The sequence below is a fragment of the Podarcis tiliguerta genome (assembly GCF_965153285.1).
Source record: "Podarcis tiliguerta genome assembly, chromosome: 5".
Classification (NCBI taxonomy): Eukaryota; Metazoa; Chordata; class Lepidosauria; order Squamata; family Lacertidae; genus Podarcis; species Podarcis tiliguerta.
Window position 1 is genome coordinate 65,161,548 of NC_139538.1, and position 23,971 is coordinate 65,185,518.

Sequence of the window (23,971 nt, forward strand, 5' to 3'; positions counted from 1 at the left end):
GATTTAAAACCCATGGGTTTTATGCGCACACACGTACCCCTTCAAGAATAGCTTGGTGTGATTCAAAGCATGTATGGAAAATGAGTCATAAATTTCAGAAATGGAATGTGGGGAAACCAAACCATTTTAAATAGCAGGTTTCTGAGTTCGGCATTATATACTTGTCATATAATATGACAGGAAGATAAACAGCCAAGTGCTTATTTAGAGGTGCCACTTTTGAACACATATGCTATAACTTAGCAGACTTCAACTTCCTATCACAACAATGTTAGATTTAAATTTTACTGGAGGATTTGATATCTTTTATTAAAGATCATTCATGATTTCCCCTTAAATGTGGTATTTAGCAGGAATCTAAAACAGAACAGTAGCGGCATTCACCTCCCAAACCAACTGCGGCTTCCACACAGTGGTTCAAAGTGAAGCGGGTGTTCTAGAAGCTTTGAACCTGCTTCTGAGCTTTGATGCCAGGGATGGGCAGGAGCCCAAGGAGTGGGGGAATTTGTGGGCAACGGAGGCCTGTGGGGAGAATGATTCAGGGCAAGGGACCAGTGATTTGTGGGGTTCTGTGCTGCCCATGAAACAGCTGCTACTGGTGGTGGAAGTGGGGAGTCAGCAGGAAGAGACCAGGCAGCTAGAGGTAGCGGAGGAGGAGGCAGGAGAAGAGCTTCAGGAGATCTCTGGGTTTGGAGAGCCGGTGGTGCTCCCAGAAAGAGTATTTGGAGTCCTCTGCTGTCTCCTTGCTCAAGGAGGGGCTTGAAGTGGTGGGAGCAGCTGGAGCTGTTGGGTGCTTGAGAGCACCATGTCAGACAAGGGGGTTTAAGAAGGCAGGGCGGCAGGGCTACACTGTTGCTCCAACTGTCTGAGATGGGGGACACGTCTGCAGTCATAGGTTCCTTGGACAGCTAGTTAGCAGGAAGCGTTGTCTATTATTTGAATGTTAGGAGCTGATGTAACCAAGTGCTTTACCAATAAAGAATTAAAAATCTAGTCACTTGTCTTCATTGGTTTGAATGTGTTCATGACATTCATTGGGGCAGTTATCAAAGGCTCCATGTGGCCTTCAAAGTACCCCCTGCTATGGGTATGTAGCCCCTAGGCAATTCTTGCATCCCCCCCCCCCCCCGTGCTGTTTCCAGCGACTTGCATAGGGAAAACAGAACAAAACAAAACCTGTGCCCATAAAAATGGCTGGTGCAGTGGGTTTCATGTTCTTTGCGGTATTTACTGCTGAAACTAGTTAAAACCTTTTTGGTTAACCAAATAGGAACACTGAACGGAGCTACAAAATACAATACGCTGTTGGTGTTGTTACACCACTTTGTGTTTTTACACACTTTGTAACACTGCATTTTGCCAAGTAACAACTGTGCAGTAAAAATGTGTTCACTGGGCTTTCCAGTTTGGCCCTGTTTATATATGGCATTAAGCTGCTTTTTGCACATTTATGGTAGTCTCCCAGATATTTGCATTTGTATGACTAATGCAGTGTATAAGACGGATCTCAACTGCAGCAGCTTCAAGGATCTCTGGTGCATAAGGAGTCTGTTGCAGCTGTCAAGATTTGTGAGTTTCCTGTGAACTGGAGATATAATTCCAAGTCCTACCAGTGAAAAACCAGTCATTCGCTGACTTGTGTGGCAAGGCCCCCAAACCAGCCCCTCGTTAGAGTAAAATTCACACTGACACAGAATTTTGGTTTAAGGTTATTGGGCAAATTTTAGGCCACAACTTTATCGATTACAGAAATGTGAGCGGTATTGGCTTAGGCATTGGTAAAGGACTATATTGGACTCCTGCCTCCTTTGCAGGAAGTCAGTAAGGGTAAACCACCCAAAGAGGAAGCCACATCAGGGGAACCCGCCTGTAGCTCTCCTCAGTGTCCCCAGAGGCCTGGAATGTCCCTAGCCCCTCAAGCGGACTTCACACAGGATCCAGGCCCTGGATTCCTTTAACGGAATACCCTTGGTCAATGGAGGGGCAGGCGATGGCTGACCTCACTTCCCCCACAAATCAATGAGCCAATGCCTAACCACCAAATCTTACAAAGTTGTGATGATTGCTAAGAGGTAGGCTAAAACCAAGTGGCCCATGCCAATCTGCAAATGGAAAAATTCCCAAGCCAGGCGACCAACCAAAGTCCAAAGCAAGGCCAGAGGATATCTAAAATAAAGGGTGGATGGGCAGATGTTCGGCAGTGTGAAGCAGGTGCCTGACACGCGTCACGCTGCCATTTTTATATCCCCCCATGATCACCCCACACAAAAGTGATTGGCCAAGAAGCCAGGGTGATCGTGGTGCCACCCTTGCATAACGGCATTACTCCGCCCATGCCGGGGGCGGGGATGGAATCGGCCTGGGGGCCTGCCCGCAACCAGGACCATCCTTATAGATGATCCCACTTCCCTTTGCCATTTAAAAAACTACTATGTGCTACATTGTTTTTTAAAATGAACATCTTAAAAGTAAACAAGTATTTGTGTTTGTGTATTTGTATCACTGCAAACAGAAAGATACATTCCAGACAATATTAAGCACTTCAGCATTGGTAGCGGCATGAGAGGTCTAAGCAAGTGAAACTGATGACATTTAGAAGTACTTAACATTGACTGGAATGTGTCCAAAATGTTTCAACATAAGAAAGTATGTTAATTAACATCAGATCATTTTTGCACCAATAAACAAGCACAGGCTGCACTACTACAAAAGGAATCACAATATTGATGTTAGTCAATGTTACCTTTTCTTGTTCTTTCTTTCTTTCAACCTCTGTCCAAAATGCTATTGCTATGTTTAGGTGCAGAACCATTATTCAAGGACATAGATGCCAAGAGAATTTCCTGGGCCCAGTACACACTGTATGTGGATTGGGACCCTCTCCATCCTGCTAACACTGCCCCGTCCCCTCTATCTTTTTCTACTGCTTATGTACATATATTAACTAAGCCCAGTTTAAAAAGGTAAAGGTACTCCTGACAGTCAAGTCCAGTTGCGAACGACTCTGGGGTTGCGAGGTTCATCTCACTTTATAGGCTGAGGGAGCCAGTGTTTGTCCACAGACAGTTTTCCCAGGTCATGCGGCCAGCATGACTAAGCCGCTTCTGGCACAATGGAACACAGACACCAGAGCAGCACACGGAAACACCGTTTACATTCCAGCCAGAGCGGTATCTATTAATCTACTTGCACTTTGATGTGCTTTTGAACTGCTAGGTTGGCAGGAGCTGGGACCGCACAACTGGAGCTCACCAGGGGATTTGAACCGCCAACCTTTCGATCGGCAAGCCCAAGGCTCAGTGGTTTAGACCACAACACCACCTGCATCCCCAGTTTATCTAGCTGCAAATATAAAAGCAGAGCGAGGAGAAACATGTATACAACCTTGTGCTTTTGGAGGGAAAAGGAAGATATAAATATATACCACATAGCACATAGATAAACTATGCAATACACTCCCATTCGAGGCAGCAATACCCACCAATTTGGAAAACCTACCAAAGCTGCCCAATGGTATTTGATTCCGTAAAAGCAGCCCATTTGGGGAGTGAATGAAGTAATGTAAACATGAGGAGTTTAAACAAACATAGCTCAGCATCTTTCTGTACCCAAGTTCACCTGATTTCTCTGCACCTCTGGGAGGGCCCGCTCCCAAGTCTCAGGAGGGGGTGGTCAACATTCCTTCTTCTGATTGCCTTGCAGCAGTGATGAAGTGATTAAGACTCCCTAGCAATGGGGCTGTCTGTGAAGTGCCAAAGCCTTTGGAGTAGTCTCCAGAATTTGTTTTATAACTTTCTGAAGAGCTTTTTTTTTAAATGAAAGCTAAGAGTCTGGGTTCCTGATGACATGGGACCTGGTACACATTCACCCCTTGTATGCCCCTCTCAGTGAGATCTAGTTGCCAAGAAGCTATAACTTCTTTTGGATGCTGATAATACTATAGTCTACGTGCTTAATAGTGAGGGAGAGAACCCCAGTATATGGATCAAATGCTGAACTGTAAAGAAACTTCCATACCCAGTAATGCCCTTGTCATTGTAACTGACAGCAGGCTAACTCCTCAGCTAACAATAAATAATGCAGGCATGCAGACAAGCTCTTTGCTCAGAATTCACCTCATGAAATGCCATTGACATTATAAAGTAGGTTATAAGAAACTGATTTACTTTAATTATTTATGCTAATGATTAGGAGTTCAAATGCCTACACACAAGCCTATAAATAAATGAGAAAAGAAAGAGATTTTGCATCACCCACGCTTAGGTTGTAGCAGATAAGGCAGGCATTGAGAAGCCTATGAAAGCCATGGCAACTTCATTTGTTTTGCCTTAGACAACCCTCACCGTCCATTTCTTGTTGCAATGTTTGGCTTGGCTCAGTGGGCAGCGCTTCCCACGTTACCTTTAGCCTGGCATGCAAAGTGGCAAAAACACATCTGCCCCACCTGACATTCTTCCTGCCCTTCACAAGGACTGTGCATGGTAGAGCAGTGCCATGCATGGGCTTTTCTGAAGATGGAAGTAAATGGGGAATTCTGAGGAGGATGCAAAATAATTTACTTGACAGGCTACTACTAAAGCTTGTGAAGCATGGCATATTGCTCTCTTGAAACCGGACAAGCTTTACCATCAAATCCTCTTTTTCTTCCCCATCACACTCCAAATGCTTAGGGCCTTTGATCCACACGCAGCACCATGATCCTACAGGATAATAAACATGCCATTCCTTTGAACTTACCCACATCACACAGAGAGAAATTACTAGAGCCAAATTACATGTGACGTCCATTATATAACAGCAATTAATGGGCATTCAGAGGCATGGTGCCTCTGACAGTAGAAGGAAAACACAGCCATCATGGCTTACAATGCCTATTAAGTCACTATGCCTATGGTCAGAGACACTATGCCTCTGAATGCTAGTTGAGGCCTCCCCATTGTGCAGAACACTATTACACGCAGCTCAGGGCTTTGCATATGCATCTGGCTGGCCAGCACATTGAAAATAGGGTGCTGGACCAGAATCACAGGATCAAATAATTGTAGAATTGGAAGGGACCACAAAGCCTATCAAGTCCAACCCCCAAAGTGGGGCTAGATGGGTCATTGGCTTGATTTAGCAGAGCTCTTCTTATGTTGATGTTTATACATTTTAAATAGCTACTGTGGCATTCGAATTATGTTGCATGGGGAGGGAGGATTGACCCTCTTTTCTCTTGAAATGGTCCCAGCAAAAATCAATCACTTGCCCCCTGCCAAATCTGTTATTTGTATCAGGAAGGATGTTTCCATTCACACCAATGGGAGTTTCCCTCCCAATGCAAATGGCAATTTGGGGGGATTTCCAGAGGGATATCGGGGGAGGGGGGGGAGGGTCATAGTCCCCTCCCTGACTGATGCAGTCAAGATCCCACTCAGAGGCCACTGCAAGAGGCATTTACAATAAAAAATAACTGTGCACATTATTTTATTTAATAGTTACAGCTCTCTCTAACAAGCTACAATGTACTTTCTCGGAACTGCTGATTCAGTCCCTGGCTTTGGCAAGCAGTTTAAAATCTTTAGGTTAGGCTTGGTATAAACTGAGGGTAATGGGTTACTGCCTTTGCCTGGTGCTCAGCAGTATAGGTTATATCTTCTATCTCCTTTACAGAACTGCAGCCTTTAACTTATACAGTGGTATCTCAGGTTAAGTACTTAATTCGTTCTGGAGGTCCATTCTTAACCTAAACTGTTCTTAACCTGAAGCACCACTTTAGCTAATGGGGCCTCCTGCTGCCACTGCACTGCCGCTGCACAATTTCTGTTCTCATCCTGAAGCAAAGTTCTTAACCCGAGGTAACATTTCTGGGTTAGCAGAGTCTGTAACCTGAAGCGTATGTAACCTGAAGCGTAAGTAACCCGGTACCACTGTAGATCCTTGCCAGGTTCCTGGTGCTCCCTCTCTGAGCCCCAGTCTGCCCTTGGTGGCTGGAAGAAAACCTATAAAATTCTTCAGTCAGATCTGTTTAGTTCATGGTAGAAGACAATGCACATGTGATTTTCTCCCTTTGTATCAAACTGGAACAAGTGGGATATCAGTTGGTTGGAAAGATGTATATTTCTGCTAATCTATTCATATCTGCTAGTAATGACATGGAAATCTGCATTCATGCTTTCCCCTATTTCTGTGTTTTCTGCTTTATAGTCCCAATGTGGCAATTTATTTTGGTGTGACTCATACATTTGTGTTTAGCATTTACTTCAGGCAAAGCCAACATTGGTCAGATTTGGGGATGGTTAATTGTACCCCCCAACATACACCAAGCACTTTATGTTGTGACAATAATACAGTGAGACAGCATCTTTCCTGAACCTTTAATGAACAATCAGTTTGCAGTCTAACAGGATAGCTTGGCAAGTAGAATTATGATTATCTCCACAAGTGGCAGCACTGTGACAAAGATGAGAAATCTTTTAGAAGTGAAGCATGTTGATAAGGCATCGTAAACTACCTGATCTAAATGTCATTTCAGAATCTCCATATGGTGAAAAATGACATTTAATGATGAAAGTATATGAATGCATATCACTAGATCAAAATAATTAAAGACAATAATTTCCTCTTCTCCTGATTTTTTAATAAGTTTGATTTTTTGCAAAAAAAAGGGAATTTGATGTCAACTTTTTAGCAAGCCTAAATCTGTCGCAGAAAAGATTTTGCAGAGGAATTCCATTGCAGCAAGCATCAGTGGTACCTACAGGGGCTTAATCAATACTGGAAATTGTACAGAGTCCTTAGATGGATAAATGCTGGAGAGCTATCATTTCGGCTGAAAGAGCAGCAATATGTGGGAGAAAGGAGGTCTATTTACATACTGAGATTTATAAGTGGGTAATATAATTTGTTAGTTTCTAGGGCTGTGCATAGCCCCCTGTACTCCGCAATAGCTGACCTGGGGAATACCCAATCAGGATCCAGCACCAAATCAATTTCTGGGACGGGATAATGTGACTTAAGAGTTTTTTAAACCCTATATGATCAGAAGGGGGGTAGGGGAAGGAAATGCTATGTTGCTCCCCTCCCCCAATGTAGAGCAGGAAGGTTCAGTACTTCTGTAGGCTGCCTAGTCAGTATGTTCTCTGCACAGAACAGAATAGTAAAGCAGAGACGGCATGCAACCAGCAGGCTTCCACCCTGGGGGGCTGCATCTGTATAGCAGTCCTGCCAGGCCTACTTGCCCTCCCTCTTTGTCTTGTCCCTTCCTGCATTACTGCCCCCAAATGCCTCACCTATGTGAGCTTCAGTCCCTAGTCATCCTCACCACTGACAATGATGCCACCTCTATGACTGCCATATAAGTTTTAAGTGGTTTAAACAACAACAACAACAACAACAGGATGTAAACATAATGTAATAATGTAACATTAACAATTGGTTTCCCCCCTCTCACCTCTCCCCCAGAACAGAGGACTAATACAACAAATTTTCCAAGTTTTAAGGTATAAACTGTTTTTTTGGAAGTATACAACTTTTTCTTTTTTGAAAGAAATTTTGAAGGAAAGATGATTGCTTTTGAAAGTCTCAAGTTATTTAACCTCCATCACATTTTAAATGTTAGAAGATACACTTAGGCTTCATTATGTAAAATAGCCATTTTAATGTAATTTCAGGTTAAAAACTGAGCCGCTTGCGAAGCACACTTATAAAACAGACCCTTCCATAACCGGATAGCTGTGCAGGTAAAATAAATGCTTGCACATCTGCCAGGAGGGAATCACAAACCCCTCCACTCCTAAGCTTCGTGTATTTCCATATTAAAATTAGTGCCAATTTCTTTTAATTAGCCTTGTCATTCTTTGTGCAGCCCTATGCAGATAAAAATTAATTATCTGTAAATTCACATCTTCATAATTTTTAACCTTCGCTTCACTTGTTTTCAGTGACATTTACTGAAAAACACCACTTATCAGGAGATTGCACATGGAGGACAGACAATTCATCAAAAGGTACAAAATAAAAATAATAGAATAAAAAAGGATGAGAGAGGGGGGAAATCATTCTGAAACAGTGCATGAAGCCTTAAGCCTAAACTACCACATAATCAGGAGCTCATCAAACCTTTCTGTTTTGATGCTGCTGAAAGAGGCATCTCATTTAAATGCCATTAATATGAAATGGCGGTTTTCATTAAGTTGTAATATCTAGTACCTGGCAAGTCTTGCTGTAAATCTGTTGAAGACTTAACATTCCCCTTCACTTTGTATATAAATCACTTTGTATTTATATTGCTGATGACTCTCTGTTCCCATGTTGTGGTAAACTGAAGCCATCTTTAAAATATCAGTGGGAGGGGGGAGTCAAGAAAAATAAATAAGAAAATATTTAAATTTCAAGGATGGCTTTATATCTCAGTGAAATAGCTTCTTACAACTGTTGAAGTAGTTTCCACCCAAAAGGTGAATGTCAGTTTGTCACGCATCTAAAGCTACTAAAGATGCAACACTTAGTCGAGTGGAACAATTTCTGAGAAAACATCCATAGCACTACACCGTAAACATGCCATAGTTAATAAATCCCCAGCTGCAATTAAACAAAGCAAAATAAAACCCTTAGGAGTAAGTACCTGAAATTGCAATTGGCTTTCTTCTCTACCCCATCTAATGATTTCAGCTTTTGCCCACAAATTGTAAAAAAAAAAAATATATCAGTGGCTCTCACGAAATTGACAAATTGTTCATAGTCAGCCCAATGACAACAAAACAGTTACAACTTTCTAATGGGAAGATAGACTGTTTCTAAATGGCCGCAAGTGAGCAAACATGAATAATAATATTAAGAGTCTAATTCCATCCCTAAAGTTCTGATTGTGGCTGAGATGAGGTGACAGGACTAAATTGTATCTAATATTTCACCACCTACCAAATGTCTTTTTAAAGATAGTAAGCACACATGCATCAACTCCATTAGCATTTAAATTTATTATCTGACAAGAACTTGTTTAGGATGAGAGATTATAATCTAATTAACACCATCAATTCAGGGGCAGTCTTGAAGTGTCAAGGTTTTTGGAGAAAGCAAAGGAGCATGGTCTTTGATTTCATATATTGTGGCATAAATGGAAGCTTTTCTTCAAGTGCAGGTAATAAGAGTGGAACCCAAAAATTAGATTAGAATAACAGAAGAGGACAAGGGGTTAAGGCTTCTTACCTCTACCCCCTCAATACCTTCCTATGCCAGGTTTCTGATCTGGATCAGATGTCCTGAACCTGCTATTTACCTTTAAAAATCCTTTCAAACAATTGCATTCTGGTCCCATGAACATGCCATTTGCACAATTTTTCTTCCATCCCTTTTGGTAAAGTAAATTTGGCAAAGCAGGGGTGGGGAAACATTTTGGTTCAGGGCCCAGGATGGTTCTCAGGGCCAGTCTCTCGGGATAAAGTTGATAGATGGGGGGCACTCTCTTGTCAACCACATGACATCAATACCACATGATTGACAGGTAGACGGGGCTATCCAGGTGTCAAGATTGCTTCACCTGCTTTGAAGAACTTCCTGTGATCCCCCTTTAAACCCAATGTGGGTTTAAAAGAGGAATGTAGGGAGACTTGCAAAGCAGCCCTTGAAGGAAGTGAAGGCTGTTTCTGAGAGTGTTTTTGCCAAGCATTTGTAGTTAGTTGCCTTTGCTTGACAGTGCTCTGCCTTTCCTTGGAAAATAAAACCTCCTCTCGTTCTACCTTCTCTGTCACATGGCACACCAAACACAACTCTAACTTTGCTTTAGAGTGGAAGCTGAGGAAGGAAGAGGGAGGAGACTTGCAAAGACTTTCCCCTTCTTCCCATTTAAGTACCCAATCTCATGCCAATCTCACTGCCATCTTTAATTTCTGCTCATCAGTTGGATGAATGGAGATTACATAGCCTGCCTAGGCTTCTTATACTTTCACTGTGCTAAACAGCTCACTAACCCCACCGTACTCCAGGGAGGCACCTGGTTTAGATGCCAAGAAGTTCCCTATTATTCATTACAACTGGCACATAGGCGTGGGAGAAAGCACAATTCTTCCCCTGGGAGCCTCCAGAGGTCAGCAAAGGGCTTCCTCATGATGTGGGCTTCAGCAGGTGCCCAGTGATGCCAGTCTGAGGGAGGGAACATGGTCATCCTGAACTAAGGTGTCTAAATGTTTCTAAACTGGAACCAGCATTGCCATACAATCTTGAAATGAAAATAAATTATTGTTTGCTCTGCCAGAGAGGCCTTCATAAATGGGAAAGGACTATAAGAAGTTTGAACTGCTGCTACAAAGGAACAGTGAAAGGCTTTGTAAGATGTGGAGGTCTACGCAATCTAGACCTATAACTAGAGAGCACAGAGATGACTTTGAAGCTTTCTTTGAAGTTCCTCGCACAGTTTGGGGTTTCTTTTCTGTTCTATATATGCTAGGCTATAGAGAATTCTCTATATAGTTAAGGAAAGGCCTTTACTATAGCTGCACAGTCAACTAGTTGTATCATGAAAACAAATACTTCAATTTCAACACCACTGTCACGAAAACAAAGGTTTTATTTGACCTTGTGCTCTTGAAATTGTTAGTGTCACTTCTGAGATTTCACAGGGGAGATGTTATTTTCCAGGGATTTATTTTGCTTTCAGAATAGTGTACAGTTTTAGAAAAGTTTTTATTTCACCCTCCCCCCCCCCCAAGCGTTAATGTGTTTTGTTTCTAAGAGCAAAGCAGCATCAATGTGAAAAATACTTTAGGAGATGATTGAGAAAGGATGGAATTTGTCACACAAGAATAACATTAAGAAGTACTTTCTGCCCAGTGGTTTCAAGAAAGATTAGAGGGGTGGGGGTGGAACAGAAGCCTAAAAACCTTAGAAAAGAAACACTGGGTTGTATCTGATTAAGTCAGGAGTGCTGAACCTCTGGCCCTCCAAACAATGCTGAATTATAATTCACATCAGCCCCAGCAAGCATGACCAATGGCCCAGGATGATGGGAGCTGTAGTTTAGCAACACCTGGAGGTCCAAGGTTCTTCACACCTGTACTAAGCCACAGTGTAGATCTTGACTCCTATATGTCCATTGATTTCCATGGGTCTAACTCTGAGTATAACTTAGTTGGATACTACCTAGTCTCTTTGTGACAATGTATACCCTGTTCTAAAACTTGAATCTTGAATAGTTTCTTCATTATCAAAACTATAACTATAACCAGGTTTGTTATAGACCTCTCAATCAGTTCAGAAAAACTGTTATCTCCTGTCTCCTCCATGCGTGAAATACAGTTTTAGGCTCATGTAATAGGAACCAGAAGCAAGCAAGTAGTCATAGGCATTGGGATTGGCACAATTAGGGTGCAGAGGGGTTGATTTCGGCCTCAGGTGCCCTTGGATACACACACACACACACACACACACACACACGAGTGGTGAAAGAGACGGAAACAGGACTGGATAACCATTCTTTTCACAGCTACCAGCTCCATCTACAAACATAATATTCTGTGTACAAAAGGCACATTGGATACATTAAGAATTGGACTAAGAGAGAGAGAAGCAGGAGGAAGAATAGGTGATGGCAGAAGAGATTAGGAGGATAATGGTGGCACTGCTGGTGCCACCAAAAAGAGGATTGACTGTGGGAAGCAAGAAATGTTGTTGAATCTGTCCAAGAAACACAGAAATGTGAAAGAAATTAAGTCTTAAAATTTGTCTCCTGAGTATTAGTCAAGGTATGTTTTATTATTCACAGTAGCATGCATTGGTTTTAGCATGTGGAAATTTCATAGTTGTCTCTGAAGAACGGTAAGTTGCAAAAAAAGAGAGAGAGAGAGAAAAGCCTTGAAATATCACTTTTTAAAAATCCCAAGCCAGTGTTTCCTGGCCTGGGTGGCATTGATCATATTGGCATTCATCACATTCCCTAGCTACAAAATGCAGTCTTCTGTGTGGTGGTTCTCAGGTTTATCAAATGTGCCACATGAAGGACATTAGAACTTCAAGACAAAATAGCTTTTCCTTTGTTCATGCAGAACCTTGATGAATTGTGTTTTCTCTAAGATAATATTTGCAGAAGTCATTTGGAAAAACCCTGCTTTATACCAAGTGCCAAAACAAACAATGAGTTGCTGGCAAGCCCTTGTGTATGTGTCGGCTTCATGACCTTCAGTTTGGTGAGAAGGGAGAGATTTATACAAAGAATACATCCGTTCTGACATACACAGATATCACAGATTGCCCTGAAATGCATTGTCTACAATGTTGGTTGTGACGTTTTTCTTGCAGAAAATGTCTGATTAAAAACATTTTGAAAACAAATCATGCAGTCAAAATGAAGAATGGTAAAGGACAAAGCAGCAGCAATGCCGCTAAGTGGAACCAATGAACTTTAGCATGACAATAACTCTTTGAACTTGGCAATGATTCAAAAACAGACAGCCATATTAATATGGGGTGCATTCTGTCATTCTGGGCTAAGTTGGTCACACCCTAGCAAGTGTGTGTGTGAGAGAGAGAGAGACGGGGGCGGGGAAACATGGCTGAACACACCTTATGACTATGGCGTAGGATGGATTTTGATCCATCCTGTGTTTTAGTTCTGCTGTTAATTTGTGTGTGTGTGTGTGTGTGTGTGTGTGTGTTGGGGTGGGAGTTCACTCCTAAAGGGCTGTTGATAAGCTTTTGATAAGCTTGAAACACTGGGTAGTTGGTCAGAAAAGAGAATAACTGAGTATCTGTCAAAACACCATAAATCTCCAGACCCACCCAAACACCCAGTTTCTGCTCTCTACAGCATATGTCTATGTACATAAATGGAACCGCATTATTCAAGGAAAAATAGAAAAATAAATAAATACCTACATACACACAATATATATATATATATTTAAAGGACACCAGTTATTTGTTTCTGTAATGCAGAATAGAAATTGCTATCAAAATATTCTCTTTGAAGATCAAATACAAGGAATAAGAAATTACACAAAGACTGGAGGGAGGCTTGGGCAGGCAAAGCAAAAAGAAACACAATTAAACCTGCTTCATATAGAGAGCTGTTTACAAATGGTGTAGAGTTACCCACACCACATGCAACTCACACTTCTGGACTTGTTTCCAGACACATCCAAGAAGTAGGTTCCGAAATCTTTTCAGTTTACAATTACATTAGGGAAATGTTGTGGTTCTAGGGATTGCTTGTGCGTAAATTGCCTTCACTCGTGGCTGTCTTGCATGGTTGAACCCTTTCTGACAGAGCAGCCTCTATCTCGTGGCTGCCTCAGTCACTGGCAGAATCCGTCAATGGGCGTTTCTTAAACCGCTTCCAACATAAAAGCTGCTTCACGCCCAGTCTCCTCCCCCGTTGCCTGCGCGCAAACTTTTTATGTGCTGTGGGTGTGGGTAACGGAGTGCTTGTCCCCTCTCCGCTTGTCTCCTGCGAAGAGTCTTGGAGCCAGCTCTCCACTTCCTCTATCTCCTCCCCTTCTCCACTGGTGTTACGCTGATTTCCTTCCCCAGCGTATGGGCTATCCCTCCTCCTACTAGGACCCTCTCCACCATCGTCCGAGAGCCCTCTCACCTCCTCCTGCTCCGATGGCAGTTCCCTGACAGGAAACTATATCACTTACTAATGCAAGTTATGTTCAACATGTACATGTAGTCAAGTGGGGGATAAATAATAAACAAACAAAATAAAATGCAGATATGCAAGTGCCAGAGTGACATAAAAGAACCTGGGACCTTTTGCATCCAAAGCATGCACTCTGCCACAGATCTACAGCCCTTTCTCATGTACACTCACTTGAGAAAGAATGAAAGGAGAGGTACAAATTAAACTTTTTGCTGTCCACTGGGAAAGTGCTCTTTCTTTACCGATTAACTGAAAATCTTAATTACTGTCTCCGAGACACCTATCAATCGCCCTTCTGATTTTAAAACTATGCAATTGTGTTTTAAGCTTGCTGTCATTTAGGGGCACATTGATTTGATGGATAACAGCCTCGTATTAAACGCTGGCTCAGATGCTTAGAATTTTCCCTTTAAACTACACATTTGTTGGCTGAAAGCAGGCAACACTCCGATTTCTGTTCTATTACCGAGCTGTCACAATACATCACAGCTGCTCAACGCCATTAATACTGATGTTCTTACAACCTTAAGTACACATTATACCATCAGTGTTATAGCAGGGTAGGGAGGCAAAAATATTGGTGTTGCCGAAATGACAGAGTCCGCAACATCCATTATGACTTCCTCAAGCACCTGCTTCACCTTTAGCCCCCTGTGCATCCCAAAACCAGTTGTTAACCATCCAGCCTTTTGACTCGCAGGGTAGCTATTTCTGTTATAAATGCTTGCGTTAACATCTGTATTCTTGACAAGGAGCAAATAATATAGCTCCTTCAACACCCTTGGGAAAACTTCCTTTACAAAACTGGCAGTTTGGGGGCAATTTAGACCATAAAAAAAGGCCAGCCAAATCCCAAAAGCTGCTTCGTGGAATATTACAAATCAAAGCAAAACATTGTATAGGCCTAAAACTAATGTTCAGAAGACAATGGTTTCTCACAGAGGCATTATTAACAGCTGGCTCCTGGAAGTCATGAATAAAGCACATGTTTAAACAAATAGTGTTCTCCTCAACAGAGTCATTAAATTATGCCAGCCACCTTAATCTCCTCAGTCACATGTAAAATAAAATAAAATGTTCCTTTGTTGAGACTTTGTATGTTTTCAATGTATCACGCTGCTTAATGCTACCAGAAGAAATAATTGCATTACAGATGTAATCTCTTTCTATTTTTTACATCACAGGCGGCTTTAACTACTACTACTACAACAACATAACCAAAAACAACAGCAATGACTGAAAATAATTGTGCTACAGACACAGACCAAAAAACCCTTCTTACATGCTACATTTAAAACTTAGAAATGCAATATTCTGGTTAATTCAGTGTGACATCCCATGTTTAAAAATTACCAGCATCCATAAATGGAAAAGCTACTGTATAGGTGACAATATAAATATGTGACATTTGGAATGCTAAACTCCAACACCACCCTTTTGCTAGGTAGAATAAAGTAAGAACCAAAAGGGAAAGTATTGCAGGAAAGTGAACCCATACAGTATTTGGAGGTCAATAAATTGTGAATGATTACAACATAATTTTGTGTTCCATCTCACTCTAACCACCTAAAATAGTTATGAAAGGCAGATAAAAGGTGGGAAAGAAAGAAGAAAGAAAGAAAGAAAGAAAGAAAGAAAGAAAGAAAGAAAGAAAGATCAGGACTTTTTTCAGCCAGAATTCGCTGTAACTCAGTTCCAGCACCTCTCAAGTGGGAACCATTGCCATTATAAGAAAACCAGCGAGGCATTCATGGTGAGTTGCAGCACCTCTTTTTCTAGAAAAAATAGCACTGATAATAATTATAATTTGTTTGGAAGCAATACAGCAACTTGTATTCCTTAAGTGATTAGTATATTGAGAATTCTATCAATAAACAGGACATACAAATTTATACAGATGCCCAGCAGGGCCTTTCTACCTCTGTTTACTATGGTAAATAAATAATCAGCAATTCATGCCTGCGTTAATGGTAAGGTGACTAGTCTTGTGCCCAGATGAACTGGCAATGGCCCTGAATACAAAAGTATCAGCCAAAGACCAGGATACGTTGTTCATGAGGAAGATAATACTGGATATATGTTGACAAGCCCTGAGGTATCCAGGGACTCATGACCAATTCTTAGTTTGTTTGTTTTTGGACTTGAGCATGCATCTCTCATTACAAACCACATCCATAGTTTGCTGAGTCTAGGGGGAAGGCACATGTGGAATCAGACATCTCTTAAGAAGAAGAAACACCCTTGAAATATTAGTCAAGAAAGGAACGCCATTTCAGAGATTACTCTGAAAGAGAGAAATGGTACTCGCAGCAGTTTGTAATACCTGATGGAAAATAAATACATATTGTGCTCAAGTACATGTCTCTGTGTAGATACAGATATATACACACACAAAGTACAAAAAGTAAAATGAAAACAAGCCCTCATTGGGTGTGGCATGAGTGCTTGTTCTGCTTGAACTCTGGTACAAAATAGTGATTCTGCTACTGTGCCAGCAATGTTCTGCTACAGCAGGGGTGGAGAATTGCCAGCACATGAGCCAAATGTCCCTAGGGTTCAAAAAAAGCATTCTATTAGAGATAGGTTAATCTTCCATTCCCTATGTGTTAACAAAAAACTGAAAATGTTCCCATGCTGAAGTTAGACTTGAAAATAAACCATTCTGTTAACTTGAATAGAAGACTTTTTTCGAGACCAACTGCAGTGTGCCGTAGCACTTTTGGATGGGGTGTCAGTTTTTGCAATCTTCATGGACCTGCAAGAACAAAAGGATGTTCAAGCACCTGACAGGCCACAATATATGCTTGCTGGATTGTGTTTGGCTTGCTGGGCACAGAATCATGCTACACAAGAGAGTGATTGACCTGAACATAGGCAGAGAATGAATGAATGAAAATAAAAGAAAGGGAGAGAAAAAAAAGTCCCTTCTTGTACTTACAGGGTCCGTGAGCTCTGGCAAGCTAGCCTGGTAAGTGAGCGGCCGACAATCCCGAGTGTTAATAACTAATACGCATGGAAGGAACATTGGTCCAAGGTCATCCCCATCAAGGACATCAACAGTAAGGGTGGTTGTACTTGTTCTTCTTTCCATAAGGTTTTGAGCTCGGTCCTGTGGAGAAAATAAGGATTTGACCCGACAATAAAAGTTGTTTGTCTTGGTATCACTGCATATAATAATGTGAAATTCGAAACCGCAAACTGTAAACATGTTGCAAAGACAGGTGGAAGTGAACATTGCATTCCCTGACCCCACAAAGCTCTAATCTGGGACCACTACTAAGACCAAGAGGGGTTTTGTGTGTGAGAGTGAGTGAGTGAGTGAGTGAGAGCGCTTATCAGCCTTTTTTTATCTCAAGAGGCAAATATGCTTCAGGTAACCTTGTTCCCACTTCCTTGATGTCATTATTTTATATCTTAGTATCATATTTTGTACCCTACCATCCTCTCTTTCCTTCCTCAGTCCTTTTCTATGTATCTTCTTCCCTTCCTCCCAACAACCCCATTTTTGACCTTCCTTTATACCTCTATAGGGACGCGGGTGGCGCTGTGGGTTAAAGCCTCAGCGCCTAGGGCTTGCCGATCAAGACGTCGGCGGTTCGAATCCCCGTGGCGGGGTGCGCTCCCATTGTTCGATCCCAGCGCCTGCCAACCTAGCAGTTCGAAAGCACTCTCAGGTGCAAGTAGATAAATAGGAACCGCTTACTAGCGGGAAGGTAAACGGCGTTTCCGTGTGCAGCTCTGGCTCGCCAGAGCAGCGATGTCACGCTGGCCACGTGACCCGGAAGTGTCTTCGGACAGCGCTGGCCCTCGGCCTCTTTGAGTGAGATGGGCGCACAACCCTAGAGTCTGTCAAGACTGGCCCGTACGGGCAGGGGTACCTTTACCTTTTTATACCTCTATTCCATGACACATCTTTCTTTTCTACAGAAATTATTTTCGTCAAACCCTTCCTCCTTCCTTGGACTCCAAATCATCACACTTCTTTTGTGCTGTTTTGGGGGTCAGGGGGCTTGTCTCAGAAGTAAAGCAAGTTATCCAATATCAGCAAAGAAATCTGATATTAGCCATGTGTGTGAGGGAGAAAACATTCAAATGGAAGCCCCCCTCCCATCTAGCAATATTTGGGGAAACAGATTATGTGATAAAATCTTCTTTCTGGCAAATTTGGAACTGATAAGCATTGTTTTCCCACACATCACAACAAAGGATTTTAATCCCCTCTATCTCCAATGAGAAAGTTGTATGGTTTTAATTATAGAATCACTTATCAGCACAGCACACCAGTATGTGTTCTATATATTCTGCTTACTGACAGAAGAATTCATAAATTCTCTTTGTTGCTTTTCTAGTAGGAATAAAGTAGTCTGTAGAAAAAGAATTAAGTCAGACTATTCTTATTCAAAACGGTAGCAACATTATCACATCACAAAGATTTTTAATTTTGTATTCGCATGCCATTCCTGCTTTTCAGCCATTTCATGATGGAGGGTCTGGGGTAGAACATTGCTAATGCCTTGCTTTTGGTGATCAAACTGTTCAGGACAAGGCAATCTGCTTAGGAGGATACAACCCACTATATTACTATATGTACATTTGTTGAGCTGGTCAACTAAATAAAAAGTGCAATGTCTCCAGGAAAATATATTAAAAACTGATATTGGAGATGTGGTCTCGGGGAAAGTTTGAACTCGCAATCTTAGATGATAAACCCAGGAGCTTGGTGGAAAGAGAAGGCTGATACTGTGCAAGAAGGGGGAGAAAATGGTGGCATGATTACATTGCACCCAGAAGAGGCAAGGTTGTGTCAAGATCTGAAAGGAAGGAAGGAAATCAGGTGGAAGGAAGTAAAGAAGAAGAGAAGTTTTGCAACAAGGGCAATATGGAGCTAAGACTGGAACTTGAGACTGAAGTCCATGGCCATGCTACCCAGGGAGTCCTGAAATGGCTACCCAGAGAGTAACTGATAATGGAGAAAGCAGCAAACAGGTCCAGCATCAGCATCAGCACCTAGGCTGGCATAGGGATGCTTAGACTCACTGAAGCATCACTTTGATCACTCCAGCATCTTCTTTTCTTTGCCTTCATCTTTTGAGAAAACATTCAAAAGACAGGTGGTAGCCATCAGGGATTATACATAGTTACAGGTACTCATTTTGTTGTTGTCTTTACTTTAAAAGTACATTACTGTTTTCTACAACGGAATAGTGCTTATTCACAAATGAATGTGTTTTGCAGCAGAATAGTAGAAGCAAACATCATCTTAGTCCTATAATAATCATTACGGCATTATGATTTAAGGAAGTTTAAAATGAAAAAATAACTTCACATACTCAGAGGGGTGCTTTTTTCAAAACCAGGGATGGAAACTTTTTTGTTCCTTCATTTTGTTCTACTGTATCAGGAATGTATAGAAAGCGCAGAAAGGCAGTGTTGGCAGGAAGAAGAGAAATAACTGAAGGAACAGACATGGGAGTCTAAAGCGGGGTCCCCCAAAAGGCTATGGAGTCCAGAATCTAAAATTACCCAGCTTGCACTCTTAGAATGTTGAGCAAATTAAGAAGCAATAACAACAAGGGCATTTACCCTTATGTTTAGGCAAGAACTCAGAAGTGGTTCAGAAGCATCCCTGCTTCTGCCTCGGAGTCTGAACTGTGCTCTGCTGCAGACTCTTCCTGTTCACAAAACCCCGTCACCTATTCTGCTTCTGACACCTCCTCCTCCCAGTCTGCTCCCTTTACCTCTGACCATTCATTGTTGTCCCACCACCATTCCCCAGGCTCTGAGTCTTCTTCCCTTGGAGGTCACCTGGCTAATACCTCCCACGACCCCTCTGCATCCAGCTTGTCCATGGCACACTTGCTTTGAGAAAATGTCATTATAACCTCCTAGCAAACCTATTAGGATGACTGCTCAATAAATGAGTTGTCTGGAAGCACCCTCAATGGAATATGGCACAAGAATGGCTGGAATTCAGGACTCCTTTTAAGCGGATTTATAATTATGCAGGTAACTTGCAGAATTCTGCAATGAATGGAAACTTTGCCAGCTCCGGTTCCAAAGACAACATCAATAGTAAAGCTGATTCCAAGTAAAGCTTTCCAACTGGTATACTCTGTATAATGTAGGCATCACTTTATTTCTCAGCTTGAAATATCTGTTACATAACATGTCAGGAAAATGCTTCACACACACCCCTATTTGATATACACAACTGGAGGTGAAAGAAAAAGCATCTTCAAAAGGTTGCATTTCAGAGCTGAAGGATGCAGTTAAACTGCAGCCATTAAATTAATTTCACAGCAAATTAGTATTGCTAGCTGCAACAGAACAGTAAAACTCATTGACACTACAATGCATCATTCTATACCTTCCCAGACTAAAAAGGCTCTATTTTGCAACTGAACACCAACACCTTTATAACCAGTAAATATGTGAAAGATTGTGTTACATGGCAGCAGAAACATAGGGCTGATTCTCATGCATTCAAGTCATTTGATATCTCATCAACAGATGATGATCACTTGCGGATTGCAAAATAATTTGCTGACTTGCAGTAAAATGCAAGGTCTGCTTGCAGCATCTGCTCTACAATGGTTCATTCAAATACAATGCCGCAGGAATCAAATGATGGATATTCATAGGGTGAATGCCCTCTTGAATTAAAAAAAGTCATGTGCTGATAATGACAATTTAAATGCCCATCAGATACAATATGAAGATACAGTTTCTATTCTCCCTTAAAAACAGTTATATTCGCAATGGACACCAAAAATTACAAGTCAGTCATACTCACATTGGCTTGGACAATGACAAAATAGCGTGTTTTTTCTTCGTAATTTAGCCTCTCACGCAAAACTACTGCTCCAGACAGTGTAAGAGGAATATCAAAAGTTCGATTTGAAGTCTGCCAAAATTAAATGAAGAAAACAGAAATATAGGTCACAGGGGAAAAAAATGATGTAATCAAATTAGGAAGATCCATCAGTGGCAACTGACAACAACACTTCCTTTTCTTCAGTGAGCAATCAGTTCACTTTGCCCTCACATCCTTCCCCATAGACCTAATGAATTTCCACAGAAGACAGACCCTTGGCATAATGACAGTGTGGAGTCACATTTATTCCAATTAAAGAAAGAAAAAAATGCCACCAAGGAAAAAGAACATATCTTTCAACAATAAAAGCCTAATTAAAACATTTCGGGCTAGATAGGAACAGACGATGATATCCAACTGGATGATGCAAAGAGTAGACCCACTGAAATTAGTAACTACAAGTCCATTGATTCCGGTGGGTCTACTCTGAATATAACTGACATTATATATCTCCCAGTTTCTGGTTGAAGCAAATGAGAGCAAGTGATGTGATTGCAAATGGGACCTAAAGCTGACACGACCAACTATGACGTTCTGGGAGATTTGGAACCTGTTCACATGACCAGGCTGCATTTGTGTGCTTCTGGTGACCGTTGAAACCGAGGCAAATGGGTTGCCTGATTTCTTAATGGACCCAGAAATACTGTAAAATCAGCAATATTCTTGCTGTAAATTTCCTGTGGTTATGTGGTCCTCACAACCACAATCATCTGTGGTTGGAAGCTTGCATAAATAGACCCAGGGAGGGGACTTCTCCCCATGAACATGGGTCCTTGAATGAAGGGCCAGCATGTGTCACAACACCCTGTCACACACACTTGTTCATAATTTGTGTAGAACTGCAGTCTGATGAAGTAGAGGTAAAATTCTGGACTTTCCTCTGTTGAAGAATTAACACAAGCTTTTAGGCAAATCAACAGGCCTTCTCCCATGGTTTTATCTTTATTCTTCTTCATGGGGGTGCATTTATACAAAGAGGTAACCATGGAAGGATCTTAGGAATGATTTCTCACCCCACTGTGACATTTCTATGCTTTAAAAAAAACACCAGACAAGTGTATAAGCTCAATTGACTTTCGGTGAAGCCGTGAAATGACCACATTGCCCTGATGAAAGTGCTCACCAGGAGCACAGCACTTTAGTTTGTAATTTGCCTAAAAGGTTGTGCAACCTAAAATCATTACAAGGTATGGTAATTGTGATCAAGTTACTTTTGAGCACTGATACCAGTTAAATTTAAACCGGAATGAATCATTTCTATAGCCAAGGATTCCTCGAACTGCTATGTACTGATTCAGATATCTGCAAGTGATGGGAGACTTTACACGATGGAGCATAAGTGTGTGGGGGCACAGAGTGCTACAGATCTAATGTATGTTGTGGACACTCCACCTACAGATATGGAAGCTACTCTGTTTGAAGCTACTTCCTTCACAGCTAAGACAAAAATGAATGCTGGTGCCATAATTTGACTGTTGTGGAGATGTGACCATATCACTTCTTCACCACATCAAGCCTATAACAACGAATAAACATCTGAAGTGAATGTCATTTTTTTCTAAAGACCAAAGATGTTCAGGAGATAGAAGAAATATTGAAAAGGATTTTTTTAAAGCAAAAAACAACAACTTGTAAACCTATGTTTGGGCAGATCCACTTTAGCCTGCAGCTGATTTAATTCTCTTTCATTTTAAAATATATTCTATGCACATAGCTTTCCCTTTGACATACTAATATTCTACATATAATAACCTCTTTTTAAATGTAGCAAGGGGAACATTCCATCTCATGAGTCCACATGGGCAGTCTGAAATGGCATACTTTAGCAAGACACGGGCTTACCAACATCATCCACAGCTTGTGAGAACTAGGTCCATCTCTTGCTGAATATTAAGCCTTGCATATCAGTATTTTCTCCATCTCCCCCAACACCCTTGGCAAAGTTTCATGGAGCAACACAACACATTGTTTTCCCATGCTTTTGCCTAATAGTGCAGTAACAGTGAGTGTAATTATTTTAATCCAACAAAAGGTGTGCCAATCATTCTCCTGATCAATTTTCTTGAACACTGATTCTATAACTTTCTAGAATACAAACCGTTCACATCTCAGCTTTTTGTATGATCTCAATCACAATGCAGTCTCTACTATTACCTTGGAATAATAAGCAACCTACAAATGATAGTAATCATTCCTCCTCTTCTCATCAAAATGTACTTATTTTAACCTGAGTTTTATTATTATAGTCTTACTGCCACTGATAATTTAGAGCCTTTGCATAGCAATAATAATCCAAATGTGTGTGTGTTTTTTAAAAAAGCTCATGGTGTCTAAAATGAAGTATTTTAGATATATATCACAGGTAAAAAGTTTTCTGTGTATAAAATTGTGTTTAATTCTGCAGTAAAATATTTCCTCAAAAAATGGGCAGTCTAAAATATCATGACATTATTTTGACTTGCCCACTAGGAAACCTTTTAAAAAATCCTATCGACTAAATGCATCTGAATTAAACTTACATAAACTCACTGGTTTGAAATTTTTGTAAGTTAAAAAAGAACAGAATGCAAAGCCCAATTTTAAGAATGATATAAAATGCACTGATAAGTAGATGTACTACTATGTTTTATATTTAGTGCTGTAAATGAAAGTGCCATTTTATTAATACCAAAACTCTATGCTATGCTTGACCTTTGGCTCACTTAGGACCAGTTCATACGGATCATGTTAAAAGTCAATCATCACCAGTGGAACTGGGGCGATCACACAGTCCTCCCCTACACAAGTAGATCCTTTAGTGAGTTGGGACCTGAGTATGTAAAATGCCTACATCAGTGAGCCCCACTCACTGAATCCCACCCCTTGTTCGCAGCGGATGGATCATATGAGTGGCCAACATTCATGACTCTAGTTCACACTAAGCATTCTACATGTGGTGCCCTCCCATGTCATCCTAAAAGTACATTATACATGTGGCATAATGGAGGATAAAGTTCCATACTCATATGCCCTTCTTGGATCCACACACATAATTGCCTACACAAGTAGTTCCAGTTGCCATGACCTATTTTTCCAGGGAATTGATATGAGCTGAGCATTATGCATTCAGTTGTATTTACACCTTCTGGACTGGTTCTTGAACATCCAGCAGGGGCATAAGTGTGGGAAGAAGCAGCACATGGGATTCTAGAACTCCACCAGCAGAATCAAGGAAGGGTTTTGTTTTGTTTTTTTAATGGCTCGTTCTTTCTAAAGAACTTCCACACATTTTTTGTCAGGTTTTACTTGTATGCATAATCTGTTCTACATGTGTATGATTAAAACATCTCCCTCTGCCCCCGCCAAAAAGAATCACTCTCAAATAGCTTAAAAATGAATAATGCCAGGTTTCTTGAAGAAATGCTTTTGGGCTCATAAATCTATGTGTGATACAAATCCCTTTTCCAAATCCCACATGCAAAGGAAAGTCCAGTTCATCCCTC

The 23,971-nt window shown here is 41.2% G+C and overlaps 1 protein-coding gene across 24 annotated transcripts in view; it reads right to left on the reverse strand.

Annotated features, from left to right (window-relative positions):
• Positions 1-23,971, reverse strand: part of PCDH15 (protocadherin related 15) — a 609,044-nt gene that overhangs the window by 185,946 nt on the left and 399,127 nt on the right. For all 24 annotated transcript variants that reach the window (XM_083441352.1, XM_083441358.1, XM_083441371.1 and 21 more), the window contains 2 exons: positions 20,409-20,519; positions 16,554-16,724 (listed from right to left, as the gene is read on the reverse strand). In XM_083441352.1, coding sequence (XP_083297478.1) covers positions 16,554-16,724; positions 20,409-20,519 — 282 coding nt within the window. The remainder of the gene's footprint in view (positions 1-16,553; positions 16,725-20,408; positions 20,520-23,971) is intronic.